Source organism: Silurus meridionalis, chromosome 27 (assembly GCF_014805685.1).
Source record: "Silurus meridionalis isolate SWU-2019-XX chromosome 27, ASM1480568v1, whole genome shotgun sequence".
NCBI lineage: Eukaryota > Metazoa > Chordata > Actinopteri > Siluriformes > Siluridae > Silurus > Silurus meridionalis.
The window spans coordinates 327,501-349,675 of NC_060910.1; the positions used below are offsets into that span (position 1 = coordinate 327,501).

A 22,175-nucleotide genomic window follows, 5' to 3' on the forward strand; every position below is an offset into this window, starting at 1 on the left:
GTCCAGTGTCCAGGCAGACAGATGATGGTCTACTCCCATGTACACCATCTTATCCCTCAGGAGCGCAGGTTGATGGTGTTGAAAGCACTAGAGAAGTCAAAAAACATGACTCTCACAGTGCTCCCAGCCTTTTCCAGGTGTGAAATAGCCCGATTTAGGAGGAAGATGACTGCGTCTTCCACTCCAATGCCAGGTTGGTAGGCAAACTGAAGTGGATCCATTGATGGGCTCACCAGAGGTCGGAGATGAGTGAGCACTAGCCTCTCCAATGTCTTCATCAGATGCGAGGTCAGCGCTACTGGTCGATAGTCTCCAAGTCTTTGGGCGCGTCTTTGGTACAGGCACCACGCAGGATGTTTTCCATATCTGTGGCACCTTTCCCAGCTTCAGGCTCAGGTCAAACATGTACAGCAGTATGCCGCACAGCTGGTCAGCACAGGTCTTAAGTAGCCTGGAGCTGATGCCGTCTGGGCCTGCAGCCTTCCTCGCTTTGATCTTCCTGAGCTCCATTCTCACCTGGGCTTCTGTAAGGGGCAGTGTGTATTGGCTGGAGTGTTGACTGGAGGGAATCGGCAGGGGGGGAAGTTAGGTGTGTTGTGTATTGTCTGTGAGCTGATAGCAGTGCAGAGAGAGGTGGGGCTGGAGCTGCTTGCTGTGGAAGCAGAGAGGGGATTGCAGCAGGGGGACTGGATGGGGCAGGAGAGGTAGCTGATCAAATCTGTTAAAGAATAGATTGAGATCATTCACCCACTTCTGGTCACCCACAGCCTGAGAGCTTGGCTCCTTGTGACCAGTGATGGTTTTGAGCCCCTTCCATACACCGCTGACATTGTTCTGCTGCAGCTGATCCTCCATCTTCCTCCTGTAGCATGCTTTTCCTTCCCTGATCTTCTTCCTCAGTTCTCTCTGGACAGTTTTCAGCTCTTCCTTGTTTCCTGATTTAAACACCCTCTTCTTCTTTAAGGAGAGTCTTTATATCAGGGTTTATCCATGGTTTGTTGTTGGGAAAACACCGTACAGTCCTGGTGGGTACAGTATTCTCCACACAGAAGTTAATGTAGTCCGTAATACAATCTGTTAGACTGTCAATATCCTCCCATGTGGACTGCACAATTCCTCCCACATAGTTGTTTCAAAACAGTCTTTCAGAGCCTCATCGGTCTCATCAGACCATGTCGTCACTGTGCGGGAGGTAGCTGGTTGCCTGCATACAAGGGGTTTGTACACAGGTAGGAGATGAACCAGGTTGTGATCCGATCTTCCCAAGGGGGGGAGAGGTGATGAAGCATAGGCCTCCTTTGAGTTTGCATAAAATAAGTCCAGTGTTTTATTGTCTCTGGTGTGGCATGAAACATACTGGGTGAATGTGGGCAGAGTGGAGGATGGAGGGGCATGATTAAAATCTCCAGAGATAATGAGAAGGGCATTTGGGCTCTGTGTTAACAGTCTGTTAACAACAGAATGCAGGACATCGCATGCCGATTCACCGTCAGCAGAGGGGGGAATATACGCAGCTATCGCGATAACATGCGAGAATTCCCTCGGCAGATAGTACGGCCTCATGCTAGCGGCTAACAGCTCAATGTCCTTACAGCAGATCTGTTCTTTAATAGTGATGTGTCCAGATTTACACCATCTATTATTCACAAACACTGCCAGTCCTCCTCCTTTCTCTTACCGCTCTCCATCGTTCTGTCGCGCGCAGTAAATCAAATCCATCCAGAGCCACGGTCGTGTCCGTGTTAGCTTGGTTAGCCATGACTCCGTGAACAGCATGATGCTACACTCCCGGAATTCTCTGATGCCGGGTAAGAGCCGCTAGCTCGTCCATCTTGTTGGGTAAAGATCTTACATTTCCCATAACGATGGATGGGAGAGTTGGTCTGTAGCGTCTCTTTTTATTCCGACACACAGCTCCAGCACGGTTCCCCGTCTTCTCCTTCTTAGATCGCGGGAATATCCGGTTTTCTCCTAGTAGCATCGGCATGTTGCGGAATGCTAACAGCTGATCACTGGTGTAAACAATAGGACCGTGGCTATGAACAGAGTTTCCAGACGCGACTGTGAACAAAGTCCAAAGAAGCAGGAAAAGTAGAGCAAACTCGGTGGCTTTGTTTATGTCCATTGTGCAGTTTCCAAATTTACGCATACACTTAAAAAGAAAACACAAAGTGCCGGAACACTATAAAATAAATAAAAAAAGCACAAACTTTACGGGAGCTGCTGCAACAGGCTGCCACTTGGGCGGCGCCAGGTAATATCAGGGGAGTGTAGGGCAGAACGGGGACGGAGGAGTGGTAGGACACTAAGGGGACAGGGGTAGTGTAGGGCAGTAAAGGGATATGGAAGTGTAAGGCAGTAAGGGGACAGTGGTAGCGGTAAGACAGTAAGGGGACAGTGGTAGTGTAGGGCAGTAATGGGATGGGGTAGTGTAGAGCAGTAAGGGGACAGGGGAGTGTAGGAAAGTAAGGGGACAGAAATAGTGTAGGGCAATAAGGGAACAGGGGAGTGTAGGGCAGTAAGGGGACAGGGGTTGTGTAGGGCAGAATGGGGACAGGGGAGTGTAGGGCAGTAACAATACAGGGGTAGTGGTAGGACAGTAAAGGGACAGGGGAAGTGTAGGGCAGTAAAGGGATAGAGATAGTGTAGAGCATTAAGGGGACAGGGGTAGTGCAGGTCATTATTGCAACAGGGGTAATGTAGAGCAGTAGGGGGACATATGTAGTGTAGGGCAGTAATGGGACAGGGGTAGTGTAGAGCAGTAAGAGGACAGGGGTAGTGTAGGGCAGTAAGGGGACAGGGGTAGTGAAGAGCAGTAAGGGGACAGGGGTAATGTAGGGCAGTAAGGGCATAGGGGTAGTGTAGGGCAGTAAGGGGACAGGGGAGTGTAGGGCAGTTAGGAGACAGGGATGTGTAGAGTAGTAAGGGGACAGGGGTGGTGCAGGGCAGTAAGGAGACAGGGTGGCTAGGGGACATATGTAGTGTAGGGCAGTAAGGGGACAGGGGTAGTGTAGAGAAGTAAGGGGCAGGGGTAGTGTAGAGCAGTATGGGGACGGGGTAGTGGTAGGACAGTAAAGGGACAGGGGTAGTGTAGAGCAGTAGGGGACAGGGGTAGTGTAGAGCAGTAAGGGGACAGGGGTAGTGAAGAGCAGTAAGGGACCGGGTAATGTAGGGCAGTAAGGAGATAGGGGTAGTGTAGGGCAGTAAGGGGACAGGGGTAGTGGTAGAACAATAAGGGGACAGGGGTAGTAAAGGGCATTAAAGGGACAGGGGAAGTGTAGGGCAGTAAGGGGACAGGGGAGTGTAGGGCAGTTAGGGGATAGGGGTTTTGTAGGGCATTAAGGGGACAGGGGTAGTGGTAGGACAGTAATGGGACATGGGTAGTGTAGAGCAGTAAGGGGACAGGGGTAGTGCAGGTCAGTAAGGAGACAGGGTGGCTAGGGGACAGGGGTAGTGTATGGCAGTAAGGGGACAGGGGAAGTGTAGAGCAGTAAAGGGACAGGGGTAGTGTAGGGCAGTAAGGGGACAGGGGAGTGTAGTGCAGTAAGTGAACAAACACACACACACACACACACACACACACACACACACACACTATTCCATACTCCTTATGCACTGCTCCCTATTCACTCTTCCCTCTTCCTTACTCAATATAACTACTCAATACTTAATGATCACTACACCCTACTCACTATTCACTACTCCATATTCAATACTCACTACACTGGGGATCAGTCCTGGCTACTGGACCTTTGCAGGTTTTGTGATTAGATTGATGTTGTTAATGGAATGTTCCAGAAATGCTCCCAGACATTTAGTCACATAAATACACATTATAAACCTCAGCATCAGGTCGTGGATATTACCCGGAGTCTGAAACCTCGCAATCTGATTATTTTCATCAACAGCCTTCGAGCGACATGGAGTTTACACTACAGGAGCTGCACTGCTGATTTCTGAAAACTTCAGGGCAGATTCCTTCGACCCCCACAACACATGATGTGTCACTGAAATCTGATTGGATAAAAAACATCATGTAAACAGACACTACAGGAAGCAACAACAAGCAGGAGAAACTCTATGAAATAAAGAGAACTATTAGGAATACTTTAATACATATTCATGGATAAGATTATATGAAAACAACCACTGATATAAACAAACACACACACACACACACACACACACACACACACACACACACACACACACACACATTGTGGGATTTCAGAAGTGTGTGGTGTAAAATTAGGGCACTAGATAGTGTATAGGGGACACATATAATTGTCTTTTCAATTCCTCTGATCACCCTCGCTCTATTACCTCCACCATCAGTGATCACAATATTGTGAACTTTATATAAAGGAAACCTCACTGCATGTGTGTGTGTGTGTGTGTGTGTGTGTGTGTGTGTGTGTGTGTGTGTGCACACTCTCTTTAATGGAGTTTGCTTTCCAATTATGGCTGATCATTAACATGCTGAAAGTGATACAGTCTCCCTCTCACTTACACACACACACACACACACACACACAGAAGAATCTCCCCATAAATATTATATTCGATTAGATTTGGTTTTGTCAGAGTTCAGTTACACATTTTCTCTCTCCTCCCCTCAGAAGTTTGGGTCTCGTGTCAGAAGTAATGTCACGGCATGTGATTTGAGACACAGCCGATCCAAACCTGATTTTGGGCCTCCTGGAAAGTCTGGCTCGTAAATCTGTTTACACCGTGGGAGGGTGAGAGAAAGAAATAAAAATAAAAAGACGAATCGAGCTCTCCCTATTGCCCCAACCCCAACACACACACACACACACACACACAGTGCAGACGAAGAGAGAATCTTCTCTTCAGGCATCGTTTTTCCTCCTGGAAGAAGACAAGTGTGTGCTTTACTTGAGTTCCTCGAGGCTCTGTGACGCTAAAACAGAGACTTCATTTAAATAAATGAAATAAATGAAAATGGCCATTACACTGCAGGCGTGTGTGTGTGTGTGTGTGTGTGTGTGTGTGTGTTGCCTGCATCATGATGGATGTAGAGAAGCTAGTAAACAGGCGTTGCAGTGGAGCCCATGGCGACGTTCCGCTCAAGCGGTTGTCAGGAAGCTACAGCATGAGTTACAGAATAAACCACAGAAAGCGGTGTCACTAAGCAACAGCCGAGTCATGTGACACGCTCACTCATTCACACTTGTTTACAAAGTAAAAGGGAGTGGCTGGGAGTGGGTGGGGCTTAGTGATACTGCAAACTAGTTGATGGCCAATAGGAATGCAGCGAGAGTGCGACGGAACACTGTTCGATGCGTTGTGAGAATGTTTTTTTTACATAACGCTTACAACAACATTCTTAACATCCCCCTTGCCATGTGGGTGAAGTCAGTTTAACTGTATACAAATGTGATGCTGCGTTCATTTAAACACACGTCCAATATACAGCGTACCCTGAGCCCACCCAAACAGCTGCTCCTGCCGGCGTCTACAGGGCTGTCTCCCAAAACCAGGAGCTTCCTCAAGGCAGATCCATGCCAGAGGTAACCTTTCATGCTGATGATTGTGTGTCTGGCGTTTCTGTTGTGTTCAGGTTCATGCTAATTCAGAGTCGTTTCTGTTGTCATTCATTCTTGATCTCGTTCATGTTCTCGGTTGCCTGAGTCACGTTGTCCACTAAGTGATTACTGTGGTTTAGGCTTTAGCTTAGTAATCAGAAGGCTGGGAGTTTAAGTCCCAGTGTCACCAAGCTGCCACTCTTGGGGCCCTTGAGCAAGGCCCTTAACCCTCTGTGCTCTAGGGGTGCTGTATCATGTTTGACCCTAAAACTTCACTGTGCTGTAGTGTACATGTGACACATATAAAGCACTTTTACCTTTATTTCATGTCATTTATACATGAGCAACTCTAAGGTTAAGAGCCTTTCTCAGGGGCCCAAGAGTGGCAGGTTGCTGTTGTTGGGGTTCTGAACTCACAACCTTCAGATCCAAAGTCCAATGTATTATACACTAAATATGTCTGGGTCTCAGTGTATTATTACAATTTATATAATCCTAATCAGTAGTATTAGTGAGGAGCAATAGTTCTGGAAGATGTAAGCAGACACAGAAGCTCTGTCTTTTTGTGTCTGTGTGTGTGTGTGTGTGTGTGTGTGTGTGTGTGTGTGTGTGTGTGTGTGGTCAGAAGAAAAAGTATTTTAATGCAGACTGGAACTGCCATAAATGTGACTGAATTAGAGCAGGTATCCTGTGCCTGTCTTTCTCTCTCTCACACACACACAGTATAATGGAGTAATGTGTGTGTGTGTGTGTGTGTGTGTGTGCACAATAAAGAAAGGAATCACAGAATGTTAAAGTGGGAGGATTAGAGGACATGGCGTCCCTCAGGACTTGATACTCGGGCCGTTTGTCTTCATCCCCGTGTCTCTTGCTCTCTTGCTGATGTAACATCTTCACATGGCTTTCTTCTCCCACTCTTACACTGATGACACCCATGTCGTCTTTTACCTCCCACCCTCACATACCCAGGAAGCTATTTATATCTCTATATGTCTGGCAGCCATCTCATCACGTCTTCATCTCGTCATCTCCTCACAGAACTCCCTGATCACTCGTTCCAAAAACTCCTCACAGTGGTGTTGGACCATGAGTCTCAGCTCAGCACATGGTGCAAGTCTTACTTGGTCATGAAGTTTCTCCTGCACAGTGTTACAACGGCTGGAGCTTTTCTTTCCATAGAGACCACTAAGGTTTCTGAGGAGACCGTCAGCATGTCGAGAAGATTCCAGAAACCTGTATGACGTTTCTACAACTTCATGCAGCTCTGATCAGAGACTTTAAAAACAGAAAAAGAGATGAAGAGAGATGGAGAGAGGGATGTAGAGAGAAAGAGAAAAAGAGTGAGAGAGATGAAGACACAGAGAGCAAGAGTTGGAGAGATGGAGATGAAAAGAGAGAGAGAGAGAGAGAGAGAGAGAGAGAGAGAGAGAGAGAGAGAGAAATGGCTGTTTCATGACCTGTGTTAGAGTCCCTGTTCAGAGTGAATTGACATCCAGAAGTTTTTACACACACACACACACACACACACACACAAACTCAGCTTGCGGCAAAACAAATTGCAATTTATCAAGCTAGAATCAACACTAAGTGATATTTTAAACACGTCACAGGAAATATCTCTCTATCTCTCTCTCTCTCACACACACACACACACACACACACACACACTTCCCTACAGCTGATGTAAATGCTGTTCCATTGTTTGCTTTCTTTATTATTATGTAAAAACATGCTGCTCCTCATCACCTTACATACAGATAAATGATCAACGCTTTCTAGGAATCAGTCCAGGAATGGAGACCTGAGGAATGACCTCCTGGACCTGGAATCATATTACACACTGAGTATATGGACCTGGGAATACAGGAAGCTGGGAATAGAGGCTCTTGAAATAAGCTTGATGAAAATACAGACTCAGGAACAAAGAACTTTCTCAGAGAATAGAACCATGAGAAGATATAAAGCCCTGAAAATATACCAACACCCTGGGAATAGACGGACCTGAGAAAATAGGTCACAAGTATTAGAGGTAATAAAGACCCCTAGGAGCACAGAACCCTGGGAATACAGCACCAAGAAACCATGTTCAAATAAAGAGCAGGTTATAGAAGAACAAAACCCTTATATCAAGACATGAAGGTGAAGGAGAAGGAGCTTTGGTGCGCCTCAGGGGTGTCACCAGGAGTTAATGTAGGACCACCCTTAGTAAACCTACTTCAGGGTAAAGGTTAGAGAAAAACCCTAACCCACTACAGAAATGAAAAATCCAGAGACTGAGACTTGGAGACAGACATGGAGCTGGTGTTTGCAGGTGAGCAGTTGGTGAGCAGATATTCAGACTCCTATGGCCTCATTACCTTGTAAGATAAAAGGAGGAGGTCAGAAGTAGCGTCAGTCAGAAAGCAGTCTTAGCATAATGCACAAGATCGTGGGAATAGCAACTGTTTTTTTTAATATGGAGGGTCACTTAAGAGCTGGAGTGTGTCAGTGAGTGAGTGAGTGAGTGAGTGAGTAAATGTGTGTGTGTGTGTGTGTGTGTGTGAGTGAGTGAGGAGTGAGTGAGTGAGTGTGTAGGTGAGTGAGTGTGTAGGTGAGTGAGTAAGTGAGTGTGTGTGAGTGAGTGAGTGAGTGTGTGTAGGTGAGTGAGTGAGTGAGTGTGAGTGAGTGAGTGAGTGAGTGAGAGTGAGTGAGTGTGTAGGTGAGTGAGTGTGTGAGTGAGGAGTGAGGAGTGAGTGAGTGAGTGAGTGTGTGAGTGTGTAGGTAAGTGAGTGAGTGTGTGAGTCAGTGTGTAGGTAAATGAGTGAGTGTGTGAGTAAGTGAGTGAGTGAGTGAGTGAGTGAGTGAGTGTGTAGGTGAGTGAGTGAGTGAGTGAGTGTGTAGGTGGGTGAGTGTGTGAGTGTGGAGTGAGTGTGTAGGTGGGTGAGTGTGTGAGTGAGTGAGTGAGTGAGTGAGTGAGTGAGTGAGTGAGTGAGTGTAGGTGGGTGAGTGTGTGAGTGTGGTGAGTGAGTGAGTGAGTGAGTGAGTGTGTGGTGGTGAGTGTGTGTGTGAGTGGAGTGAGTGAGTGAGTGAGTGAGTGAGTGAGTAAGTGAGTGTGTAGGTGAGTGAGTGGTGAGTGAGTAAGTGAGTGAGTGAGTGAGTGAGTGAGTGAGTGAGTGAGTGAGTGAGTGAGTGTGGTGAGTGTGTGAGTGAGTGAGTGAGGAGTGAGTGAGTGAGTGTGTGGGTGAGTGAGTGTGTGAGTGAATGAGTGAGTGAGTGAGTGTGTGGTGGGTGAGTGTGGAGTGAGTGAGTGAGTGAGTGTGTGAGTGAGGAGTGAGTGAGTGAGTGAGTGTGTGAGTGAGTGAGTGTGTAGGTGGGTGAGTGTGTGAGTGTGTGAGTGAGGGAGTGAGTGAGTGAGTGTGTAGGTGAGTGAGTGTGAGTGAGTGAATGAGTGAGTGAGTGTGTAGGTGGGTGAGTGTGTGAGTGAGTGAGTGAGTGAGTGAGTGAGTGAGGAGTGAGTGTGAGTGAGTGTGTGAGTGAGTGTGTGAGTGAGTGAGTGTGTAGGTGAGTGAGTGTGTAGGTGAGTGAGTGAGTGTGTAGGTGGGTGAGTGTGTGAGTGAGTGGAGTGAGTGGTGAGTGAGTGAGTGTGTGGGTGAGTGAGGTGTGAGTGAGTGAGGAGGAGTGAGTGTGTGGTGAGTGAGGAGTGTGTAGGTGAGTGTGTGGGTGAGTGAGTGAGTGAGTGAGGTGTGAGTGAGTGAGGAGTGGAGTGAGTGAGTGAGTGAGTGAGTGAGTGAGGTGGAGTGAGTGTGGAGTGAGTGTGTGTGAGTGAGGAGTGAGGTGAGTGAGTGAGTGTGGTGAGTGAGTGTAGGTGAGTGAGTGTGTAGGTGAGTGAGTGGAGTGAGTGTGAGTGTGTGAGTGTGGTGAGTGAGTGAGGTGAGTGAGTGTGAGTGAGTGTGTGTGAGGAGTGTGTGAGTGAGTGAGTGAGGAGTGAGTGAGGAGTGGAGTGAGTGAGTGTGTGTGAGTGAGTGTGGGTGAGTGAGTGAGTGTAGGTGGGTGAGTGAGTGAGGAGGAGTGAGTGAGTGAGTGAGTGTGTAGGTGAGTGAGTGAGTGAGTGTGAGTGAGTGAGTGTGTGGAGTGAGGAGTGAGGAGTGAGTGAGTGAGTGAGTGAGTGAGTGAGTGAGTGAGTGAGGTGAGTGTGTGGTGAGTGAGTGAGTGTAGGTGAGTGAGTGTGTAGGTGTGAGTGAGTGTGTGAGTGAGTGGTGAGTGAGTGAGTGAGTGTGGTGAGTGAGTGAGTGTGTGAGTGAGTGAGTGAGGAGTGTGAGTGAGTGAGTGTGTGGGTGAGTGAGTGAGTGAGTGGTGAGTGAGTGAGTGAGTGTGTGAGTGAGTGTGTGGGTGAGTGAGTGTGTGAGTGAGTGAGTGAGTGAGTGAGTGTGTGGAGTGAGTGAGTGTGGTGAGTGAGTGAGTGAGTGTGTGTAGGTGAGTGAGTGTGTGTGAGTGAGTGGTGAGTGGTGAGTGAGTGAGTGAGTGAGTGAGTGAGTGTGTGGTGGGTGAGTGTGAGTGAGTGAGTGAGTGAGTGAGTGAGTGTGTGAGGTGAGTGAGTGAGTGAGTGAGTGTGAGTGTGTGGGTGAGTGAGTGAGTGGTGGTGAGTGAGGTGAGTGTGTGGGTGGGTGAGTGAGTGTGTGAGTGGTGAGTGAGTGAGTGGTGGTGAGTGAGTGAGTGGTGAGTGAGTGTGTAGGTGAGTGAGTGTGTGAGTGAGTGGTGTGTGAGTGAGTGAGTGTGTGAGGTGAGTGAGTGTGTGGGTGAGTGAGTGAGTGGTGTGTGAGTGAGTGAGTGTGTGGTGGTGAGTGTGTGGGTGTGTGAGTGTGTGTGTGAGTGAGGTGAGTGTGTGGTGGTGAGTGAGTGTGTGTGTGTGAGTGAGGAGTGAGTGTGTGAGTGAGTGAGTGAGTGTGGTGAGTGTGTGGTGAGTGAGTGAGTGTGTAGGTGTGTGAGTGAGTGAGTGAGTGAGTGAGTGGTGAGTGAGTGTGTGAGTGAGTGAGTGTGTGGTGAGTGAGTGTGTGAGTGAGTGAGGAGTGAGTGAGTGTGTGAGTGGTGAGTGAGTGAGTGTGTGGTGAGTGAGTGTGTGGGTGGTGAGTGAGTGTGTGGGTGTGTGAGTGTGTGAGTGAGTGAGTGTGAGTGAGTGTGTGGTGGTGAGTGAGTGGTGTGAGTGAGTGTGTGTGAGTGAGGTGTGTGAGTGAGTGGTGAGTGAGTGAGTGGTGAGTGAGTGAGGAGTGAGTGAGTGGTGAGTGAGTGGTGTGAGTGAGTGTGTAGGTGGGTGAGTGTGTGAGTGAGTGAGTGAGTGAGTGAGTGTGTGGGTGAGTGAGTGAGTGAGTGTGGGTGAGTGAGTGTGTGAGTGAGTGAGTGAGTGAGTGAGTGTGTGAGTGAGTGAGTGTGTGGTGAGTGAGTGAGTGTGGGTGGGTGAGTGTGTGAGTGAGTGAGTGAGTGAGTGAGTGTGTAGGTGAGTGAGTGTGTGAGTGAGTGAGTGAGTGAGTGGTGGAGTGAGTGAGTGAGTGAGTGTGTGGTGGTGAGTGAGTAAGTGTGTAGGTGAGTGAGTGAGTGAGTGAGTGAGTGAGTGTGTGAGTGAGTGTGTGGGTGAGTGAGTGAGGTGTGAGTGAGTGAGTGAGTGTGTGGGTGAGTGAGTGTGTGAGTGAGTGAGTGTGTGGGTGAGTGAGTGAGTGAGTGAGTGAGTGAGTGAGTGTGGGTGAGTGAGTGAGTGAGTGAGTGAGTGTGTGAGTGAGTGTGTAGGTGAGTGAGTGAGTGTGTGAGTGAGTGAGTGAGTGAGTGAGTGTGTAGGTGAATGAGTGAGTGAGTGAGTGTGTAGGTGAGTGAGTGAGTGAGTGAGTGTGTAGGTTCCCAGATCTGAATGTTATAAGACTTCTGTGCAAGTCAATTGTAGAACAGAAGCTTGCATCTAGGTGAACTTGTGGACTGAATCAGCTGTTGAGTTTGTGGTTGGATCTTCAGACTTGATGTCATATTAAAGTAAAGGTGACGGTGATGGCAGAGCTGTCAGCTGATCAGCAGTTGGAGGCCAGTTGGATGTATAGCGTGGAGCGCTAGACAGATTTACCTAGAAAACCCAGGAGAGATTTCCGGGTTGCCTGGAAGCATCTGGCAGAAGCTTCTTTGTCAGCTCAATGGCAGATGGGCTGGGAATGAAGACACAGGAGGCTCGAGACAGCAGACCAATCTGGGATCTTTATTTTCTTTCCATGCAGACATTTCTTCATGCACTGTGACAAAATCAACCACACCACGACGTCAGATGCTTAAAGCGAGTTTGAGTGCTCTTCACAAGGCAAGGCTATGTCCTTCAAGGGCAGCTGGCAGCCTCCTGAACAACGAGAGAGCTCAGAAATCTGCCACACACACATGTAGACCATCCGTCATTACACACTCGTTCTCTAGCACTCTTCTTCTGCTGAAATATTCACTGAGAGAGGAACTTCACTGTACTGAGCAAGGTCATGGACGTGTAAGATCATATTCAAATTCAAATCTACAAAGTGTCCAGAAGTTTCATCACCAACATCGTTGGTCAGGGAAGCTATTAGGATAACGAAAGATAGCTTTAGGATCAGAGGAGCCAAAAGAGCTGCAGAACAGAGAAGAAGATGGAGTCTGGAGAACTCATGGAGGAAGGAGAGGTGGTTAAGATGTCGAACTTTTGAACAGAAGATTATGAGTTAATATCCCACCACAGCTAAGCTGACGACCAAATGTGACCAAAAAAGAGACGAGACCCTGATTTGTGCATGTACAGAGGAACTCAGATCAGAAGGTTTTGAGGAGAAAATCCCAAACATCTCTGGAGTTTACCACCATGAGGGTTACAGGCCCCTCGTTCTGACTCTCACCCTCAGATGTGCACATGAGGTGTGTGTTAGTGTGTGTCTCCTGGACACAAATATAACTGATACACTCGGATGCACCTGCCTAATAATCAACCCCAAGTGTGTGTGTGTGTGTGTGTGTGTGTGTGTGTGTGTGTGTGTGAGACATAAAAAAGAAGTGTGTAAATGATGCGTCACTGACGCACCTGTTCACTGAAACCCCTCGCTCTCCGTCCGTCAGGAGAACAAAGAGCCATCACACACACACACACACACACACACACACACACACACACACACACGCTGTATCACAGTGAGCTCTGCCGGCGTTAATTAACATCCCTGTCATGCGTACGCACACACACACACACACACACACACACACACACACACACACACACACAAAAAGCCCACACAGAAACAAAAATAACACAATCGTTAAAAAACGATGATCAGACCCCCATCATTACATCATCTGCTGTTAGGATCAGACAGGAAGTCGAGGAAGTGGACTTCCTGTTTATAAAGTAAAGAGAAAAGGAGAGAGAGAGAGAGAGAGAGAGAGAGAGAGAGAGAGAGAGGGAGATAAAGAGAGGTGGAATGTAGGATATACAGAGAGAGGGAAGGAGGAATGAGAGAAAAGATTTAAGAATGATTAAGGGAGTAAAAGAGGGGTGGAATGATAAAAAGACGTAATGAAGTATGAATAGATGGAATGGAAGAGGAAAAAAAAGATAATGGGGAGATGAGGGATAAAGAGTGGAAAAAAATAACAAAGAATAAAAAAAAGAAAAAATGAGGGATAAGGGAGGAGATAACAGAGGATTAGGAACACCTGACATCAGACAGAATAACAAGGGAACACACACTGTCCAAACATAAGATTAATCTCTGTCCAATCTCAGGCTCTTTCTCTGTCCAGTCACATACACAATCTGTCCAATCACAGTCTCCATCTGTCCAAAAACAGCCTCTATCTCTGTCCAATCACATCTATACATATCTTTTATCATTGTGTCTGTCTCCTCACAGAATCTATCTTTGTCCCCTACTGGTCTGATCAGTGTCCCACACTTGTCCTCACACTTGTCCTCACACTTGTCCTCACACTTGTCCTCACACTTGTCCTTACATTCCTCAATTCAGATGATTTTATAGTATTATGTATCGAGGTGTAAAGTGGTTGCTTCGTCCACACACAGTTTAATGGAAGACGCATCTAGAAAATGAAACTCATTAAACACACACTCACACGCACACACACACACACACACACACACACACACACACACACACACACACACACACACACAGTGTCCTGTATCATTTGTGAGAGCCTGAGGTGTGTTGTGGAACGGATCATCAGAACGATTGGACCAGCAGGATGTTTACGCTACAGGCTCTCTGTCACTTTAATTAATTTTTCATTTTCGTTTTAATTGTGTTTCATGTATTTAATACACGATTCATCCACTTTTCTGTCACTCGGAGAAGAACATGTTCTGCAGAAACTCGGTGAAGTTGAGTTGCACTGCGCTGTGTGTGAATCTAACACATATTCCACTCTCCTTTCACATGTGTGTGTGTGTTGTGAGGACCAGGGGTTAGAAAAATCTTCCCCAGCATCCAGACTGTCTCCTAAAATAAATAAATAGAAATATCAGAGTGTGTATTGTGTGTAGGAGGAGGTGTGAATCCACCTGCATCGCTCATCAATCTGTCCCTGTTTATCACCAACCTGCCAGCATCCATCAGCCAGAAACAGATCTAATAATCATTATTACTTTATTTTATACTCAAAAGTGGGTTAAAAACAAGATCAAGATCCTGAACAAGAGAAAGTTTAAATAACTGTGTGTGTGTGTGTGTGTGTGTGTGTGTGTGTGTGTGTGTGTGTGTGTGTGTGTGGCTGAGTGTGGTGCATATACAGTATATATATATGTGTTAGTGTATATGTGTTAGTGTGTGTTTGTGTACATGTTAATGTGTGTTTATTTGTGTATATGTGTTAGTGTGTGTTTGTGTATATGTTAGTGTGTGTTTATGTGTTAGTGTGTATTTATTTGTGTATATGTGTTGGTGTGTGTTTATGTGTATATGTGTTAATGTGTTTATTTGTGTATATGTGTTAGTGTGTGTTTGTGTATATGTGTTAGTGTGTGTTTATTTGTGTATATGTGTTAGTGTGTGTTTGTGTATATGTGTTAGTGTGTGTTTATTTGTATATATGTGTTAGTGTGTTTATTTGTGTATATGTGTTGGTGTGTGTTTATGTGTTAGTGTGTATTTATTTGTGTATATATGTTAGTGTGTGTTTATTTGTGTATATGGGTTAGTGTGTGTTTATTGTGTATATATGTTAGTGTGTTTATTTGTGTATATATGTTAGTGTGTATTTATTTGTGTATATGTTAGTGTGTGTTATTTATTATATATGTTAGTGTGTGTTATTTATGTATATATATTAGTGTGTGTTTATGTGTATATGTGTTAATGTGTTTTATTTGTGTATGTGTTAGTGTGTGTTTATATGTGTATATGTGTTAGTGTGTTTATTTGTGTATATATGTTAGTGTGTTTATTTGTGTATATGTGTTAGTGTGTGTTTATTTATGTATATGTGTTAGTGTGTGTTTATTTGTATATATGTGTTAGTGTGTGTTTATTTGTGTATATGTGTTAGTGTGTGTTTATTTGTGTATATGTGTTAGTGTGTGTTTATATATATGTGTTAGTGTGTTTATTTGTGTATATGTGTTAGTGTGTGTTTATATGTGTATATGTGTTAGTGTGTGTTTATATGTGTATATGTGTTAGTGTGTGTATATGTTAGTGTGTATTTATTGTGTATATATGTTAGTGTGTGTATATGTGTAGTGTGTGTTTATTGTGTATATATATTAGTGTGTATTTATATATGTATTAGTGTGTGTTTATTTATGTATATATGTGTTAGTGTGTGTTATTTATGTATATATATTAGTGTGTGTTTATTTGTGTATATGTGTTAGTGTGTATTTATTTATGTATATATTAGTGTGTTTATTTGTATATATGTGTTGGTGTGTGTTTATATGTTAGTGTGTGTTTATTTGTGTATATGTGTTAGTGTGTATTTATTTGTGTATATGTTTTAGTGTGTGTTTATTTATGTATATATATTAGTGTGTGTTATATGTGTATATGTGTTAGTGTGTGTTTATTTGTGTATATGTGTTAGTGTGTGTTTATTTGTGTATATGTGTCAGTGTGTGTTTATTTGTGTATATGTGTTAGTGTGTTTATATGTGTATATGTGTTAGTGTGTGTTTATTTGTATATATGTTAGTGTGTGTTTATTTGTGTATATGTGTTAGTGTGTGTTTATTTGTATATGTGTTAGTGTGTTTATTTGTGTATGTGTTAGTGTGTGTTTATTTGTGTATATGTGTTAGTGTGTGTTTGTGTATATGTGTTAGTGTGTTTATTTGTGTATATGTGTAAGTGTGTGTTTATTTGTGTATATGTGTTAGTGTGTGTTTATATGTATATGTGTTAGTGTGTGTTTATATGTGTATATGTGTGTGTGTTTATTTGTGTATATGTGTTAGTGTGTGTTTATTTGTGTATATGTGTTAGTGTGTGTTTATATGTGTATATGTGTTAGTGTGTGTTTATTTGTGTATATGTGTTAGTGTGTGTTTATTTGTGTATATGTGTTGGTGTATATGTGTTGGTGTGTGTTTATGTGTTAGTGTGTGTTTATTTGTGTATGTGTTAGTGTGTGTTTGTATTAAAATGTGATGAAAATATGGACATGGGTTTTTTCCTTTCTTCTGTCATTTGTCATCGTTTCCTTTTCAGATTTTTTCCTTCTGTTTCTCTGCTTTTTATTTTCCACTTTATGTTTAATCTTCTTTCTCTTTTCTTTTCTCTCTATCTTTCATTCTCTCTACTGTGTACCTCCTCTTCTGTGTACTAGTCTGTTCTTCATTTCTCTCATTTATCACATTAATATTTTTCTCCTGTTTTCTTTTCTCCATTTCTCACCACTTTCTCAAATCCTCCTTTTTCTCCTCCAAACTACGTTTCTTCTCTTTACTTTTTCCTCCGCCTGCACTTTTATTACTGTATATTCTTCTGCTCCTGCTCTCTTTTCTCTTCCTCTCTGGTTCTTTTCCTCTCCTTCAATTCCTCTATAGTTTCTTTCTATATGATCTATCCATCTTTCATTTCTCTTTCTGTTTATTTCTCCTCTCCTCTTTATCTCTCCCAATTTTACTTTTTTCTCTCCAATATTCTTGTTTCCTCTCCTTCGTTTTATTCACTGTTTCTTTTAGTTTTTCTCCTTCTATTGCTTTTCTTTCTCCATCCACAGACTTTACTCAGCACATAAAAAAGCAGGTGGTGTGATCAGAATAAACACCCCCTTCTTTTCCTCCTTTTCTTTATCATCCCTCGCTCTCATCCTCCTGTCGGCTGCGTTATACTCGGCACTAAAGCGGAAAGTGTTTCTTCTCATGCAGTAAAAACGTGGAGGGTGATTACGGCCGTCTCCTCTGACAGCTCTACGACTCCGACACCGTAACTCTTCCCACCTGGGAATGCTGCTGCGCCCCGGAATGCTGGGAAACATGATAATGAAGGCCGGAGCAGAAACGCTGCGGCCTCGCCAACGTGTCTCACAATTACAATTCCCACTCGTCCGCTTGCTCTTCTTCTCTTCCTCGACTGTTTGGGGATTTGACCTCACGCTGTGCTAGAGAATTAGCGGCTGTGTCCCAAATCACTAAGGAAAGCTAATTTAAGATGTGCACTCTAAGAAAGTAGATTAATTCTTCGGAAACGCTGTGATTCAACTCGAGGAAGGGAAGGAGATATAAAATGGATAAAGTCTGGAAATCGTTACTGTCCTCCAGTACAATGCCTCAGAACCTGGTGTCTGAGATGTTTGCTGGAAAGACAGCGTTTATTCTCACATGAGGAGTTATGAGTTCTACACTACCTCTAATTAGTGCACTATTTTAACATAGACTTTATCCGATTTGTGACCCAGCCCTATATGCTGAGTGGTCACCAGAGCAACAGAAAGGTTACATATTTAAATAAGTGATTCAGGACTGACCTCTCATTGGATGGCTTCCTCTCACAGAATATGGAAAAGGAGGCGGAGCCTGGAGCCACTTCCTGTTTGATTTCCCATGTCGCCAGGTTACTGGGTTTTACTGCTACGTAGTTGATGCCTTCGCCGTACTGCGCCCTGAAAACAACCGACAACACGATTTACACAAAGCACTGTGGGATACGTACACCATCACAGTCCTCCACACAGGCCGTGTCCCAAATCACACGTTACAGTTATACATAAATCTTCAGAATAGTCCATTATTAGCTGCCGTGTGCTGTGCAGTTTGGGACACAGCCGTCGAGTTGTCTTGTCACGATTTTACGTAAAGCTTCTGTTACGTAAAACCCTTTTCTTCTAGGCTTCCATCTGTCCACCATCTTAGATGTGTGTGTGTGTGTGTGTGTGTGTGTGTGTGTGTGTGTGTGTATGTGTGTGTAAATATATAAATAAATTAAAAATATAAAAAAGCGCTTGTTTAAGGAGAGGAACATCTGGGAGAAACGGCCTCATTTTCCACAAACAGCTGCTGTCCACCTTCTTATATAAGAATAGTGTGTGCATTTAAACACACACACACACACACACACACACACACACACACACACAAACACAGGCTGTTAGTTTGTATTATGCGACACTGTACGATGGGCGAGCCCTCGAGTGACAAAAACCAGGGAGCCAAACTAAGAAAGGTCAAGAATTAGCATGTGTGTGTGTGTGTCTGTGTGTGTGTGTGTGTGTGTGTACATGTGTGTATGTGGACACAGAGACAGTGGCATTCAAGTCTGCAGGCCAATCCAATTGGCATTTAATTAACTTGGGATCGGGATCAGAGAGTTTACCCTTCCAAATCAATCCTACATCTACACACACACACACACACACACACACACACACACATACACAAAAACAAAAACAAACGCACAAAGGTGGATTAATGCTGTTTGTCCACAGATCTGTTTCAGTGTGTAGTTGTAGATTTTTGTGTAAAGGGCAATGCAACCTTTGTACCAAGCAACGTATGTGTGTGTGTGTGTGTAAACATTGCTTTGTTTTTGTATTTAAAGTGAACAAACACGACAGAAAAAACAAGCCAAGGCTTATAATTACACACAAATGCATGCATACACACACACACACACACACACACACACACACACACACACACACACACACACACACACACACACACAAACCCTTACAAAAAGTTAAGAAGATTTTAAATGGTGTGTTTCAGAGAGTATTTCAAAAGCAGGAAAAAAACAGAAAGAACAATGGTTGGACAATTTGGTTATTGTAAGGTGCAGAAGGACAGTTTGGTCAGTAAGAAGTGCAGGGGGTTAGTAAGGTGGGTAAAGAGGGTCAATTAGGGGTGCAGGGGGACAGTGACAGGTGGAAGAGTGAGGGGTCAGTATGGTCAGTGAGCAGTGCAGAGGGTCAGTGAGGGGTGCAGGGGCTCAGTAAGGAGTTTAAAGAGGGGGTACAGGTGATCAGTAAGTTAAGCAGGTGGTCAGTGAGGAGTACAGGGGGTCAATGAGAGAAGCAGGGTGTCAGTAAAGGGGTGCAGGTGGTCAGTGTGGAGTACAGGGGTGCAGGGGCTTAGTGAGGAGGTCAGCTGTTCAATGAGGTATACAGGTGATCACTGAGGGGTACAGTTGGTCAGTGAGGAACACAGAGGGTCAGCGGGTGGCAGAGGTGGTTAGTAAATGGTACTAGTGGTCAGTGAGAAGTACAGCAGCTCAGTGAGGAGTACAGGGGGACAGTAAGTAGCACAGTGATCAGTGAGGGGTACAGGCGGTCAGTGAGGGGTACAGGGGTTTAATGAGGAGTGAAGTGGGTCAGTAAGGGGAGCAGCAGGGGTTCAGTAAGGGGTGCAGATGGTCAGTAAGTGGTACAGATGGTCAGTGAGAGTGTAGAGGGTCAGTGAGAGGTACAGAAGGTCAGTGAGGAATACAGGGTTTAATGAGGATTGCAGTGGGTCAATAAAAAAAAGAAGGTTGTCAGTAACTGGTACAGATGCTCAGTGAGGAGTACACAGGGTCAGTGAGGAGTACAGAGGGTCAGTGAGGGTTACTGGTGGTCAAAGAGGTTTTCCAGTGGTCAGTGAGAAATACAGCAGCTCAGTGAGGAGTACAGGGGTCAGTAAGGGGTACAGGCGGTTAGTAAGGGGTACTGGTGGATAGTGAGGGGGTCAGTGGGGCTGTAGTGGGTCAGTAAGGGGAGCAGGTGGTCACTGAGGGGTACCGGTGGTCAATGAGAACTGTAGGGGGTCGGTGAGGGGTACAGGAGTAAAATAAGTTTTGATTGCAGAGGTTTTGTCAGTGAGCAGAGGAGAGTGTGAAAAATAGGTGTGCTCTATTTACAAATTTCCCAATTATTTAGACTTTCATTGCAGTTTGTGCCCCACAAAACTAATAACCTGATTGGAAAGTTTTGGAGGTTTGGAGTGACTCAAACTGCCCTGAGCATCAGAAAAAATGTTTAAGCTTGATTTATTCCTTAAAGCCAGGGGTTGCAGTAAAACATAAACAATCAAGGAAGCATATAATATGGGCACAAAACCTACAAGGCAGACAGGAAGTGGTGTGTGTGGTGAGTTCTTTTAGTGAGATTTGAAAGATGCAGTAGCAGTCACTGAGATGCCATCAGCTCCCAGAGGATGCAACAATGGAAAATCTCGGACAGATAGGCATGGGCAGGAAAGTGTGAAGGACTTTGAAAGTAATGAAGAGAAGTTTGTACTTAGAAGGGGGAGTCTTTTTTTTTTACTTTTACAATCCTTTATTTGACATAAATCTTGTGTTCTGGATGGTATCAGGTATCAGGATATAAAAGTCAAATTAATAGATAACAGATAAATAAAATAAATAAATAACATTAAATAAACATAAATAAAATCAATGACAGTTAAAAGATGGGGGTTGGGGTGATTATTTAGCCGAGCTCTGGTGAAAAGTACAATTATTTTTCTTTTAATGAACAAAGAGCTTCTCCACAACACCATACAGCCTCAAACATTTTCAGATCCCCCATACTCTTTTACAAGTTTAAATCAACAACAATCCTGGATTTTGTAAGCCTGGAGAAGATTCTGAAGGCATCACAGTCAGTGTTTTGAGCCATTTGTTTTTTCTGCTCAGGTATATTGCCATTTTTGCTTGACCAAAAATAAAATTTATTAACTGGCACATAAACCTGTTTCTCCTGATGTACTTAAAATCCAGAATAAAACACTGAAGAGTAAAATTCACATTAAAGGAACTTAAAATTTGTTTTAAAAGTGCAAACAGTGACTGTAACCTGAAGCAGTGAGTAAAAGTGTGAAAAACAGTTTCTCTCTGTGAACAGAACGGACCGTCCTGTAGAACATCAGGGTTTAAAATACAGATGCAGTGTAAAATCGGCAGCTTTTTTATTTAACCGGTGGTTTGTACAGTGTCTCCACTCTGGTTTAGTTTTAACATTAAAACCAAAAACATTTCTTCACTGGGGGTCCACCATCCCACTCAGTTTATTCTTATTTAAAACCATAATACAGGCCCTGTAGAGCAGCTTCCTTGTATTCCTTCAGCTAAACATGTTCCTCTGCTGTTAGTGTGGACCTCCAGTGGTGTAGGAGCTGGTTAGCGATGCATAGCCCATACGTGCCGCCAGGTCCTCCCCTCGTGACAGGTCTGTCCCTGCGATGTTCTCCTGATGTGTGACGATCTTAGAGGAAATCAAAGCTCAAGTACAGTGTGGGGGTGGTCGCACTGGAGATGTCCAGATGACTCCCATAGACCAGGTCCTCTCCCAGCAGCCAGTGTAGTGTTCTGAAGACTTTAATTTTTTATTTTTTTTTGTAAAGTCAATATTTTAAAAAGTCCACGGTAAAAGACTGGTAAATCCCGATATCCAATGTGAATGTGTCCATTAAAAACAAAGACTGTCCAGCCCCAGTCCTCCTGCTATGTGCAAAAGTTCACTGGCTGCTGTCCTCCAAACCAGGTTCCTGGGCCCAGTTAGGAGTCTCCGAGGTGCAGTTCAGTTGGCCAGCTGAACCAGCCCTTGCCTTGGGCAGACACTTTGCAGAATCCAGTGCAGACCATCCCAGAAAAAGTCCACGAGCAGAGCCTGGATGTTTGCTAGCAGGTTTGGTGGCAGATTTACACATGCCAGCTTGTGCCAGAGAGATGACACTGCCAGGTTGTTGATGACCAGCATTGGCCCCCTGTAGGACTCAGTCTGCCCTTAATGTACTCTACAGTGCCTTCCCAGTTTTTTACTTAAAAACTTGTTGCTCCCCAGGTAGACACCCAATTATTTAAAACCACCTCTTTTCCACACCAAACCTCCTGGGGGTGTCGGTTCCCCACCTCCCCACTCCCCAACTAAACTGCTTCACTTTTTTCCCAGTTAACTTTCGCTGATGATAAAAGCTCAAAGTCTTCTAAAACATTAATTAAAATATTTACATCAGACTGGGACCCCACCATAACAGCCAATTCATCTGCATACGCTGACAGGTAAAGTAAAGTATTGCCATGTGGAATATTAAAACCAGAAAGACGATTTATTAGATTGATTAAAGGAGGTTAAATCGCCAGAGTGTACAACATACCTGAGAGGGAACAGCCCTGCCTGATCCCTCTGTTCACTCTAAAAGAGCACATAAACCACCGTTAACCTTCAGTACAC

General features: G+C 44.5%; 1 protein-coding gene across 1 annotated transcript in view; it reads right to left on the reverse strand.

The window, feature by feature from the left end:
• si:dkey-215k6.1 (transmembrane protein 132D) overlaps positions 1 to 22,175 on the reverse strand; it is a 151,463-nt gene that overhangs the window by 53,822 nt on the left and 75,466 nt on the right. The window contains 1 exon segment of the mRNA XM_046841701.1: positions 17,496 to 17,630. Coding sequence (XP_046697657.1) covers positions 17,496 to 17,630 — 135 coding nt within the window.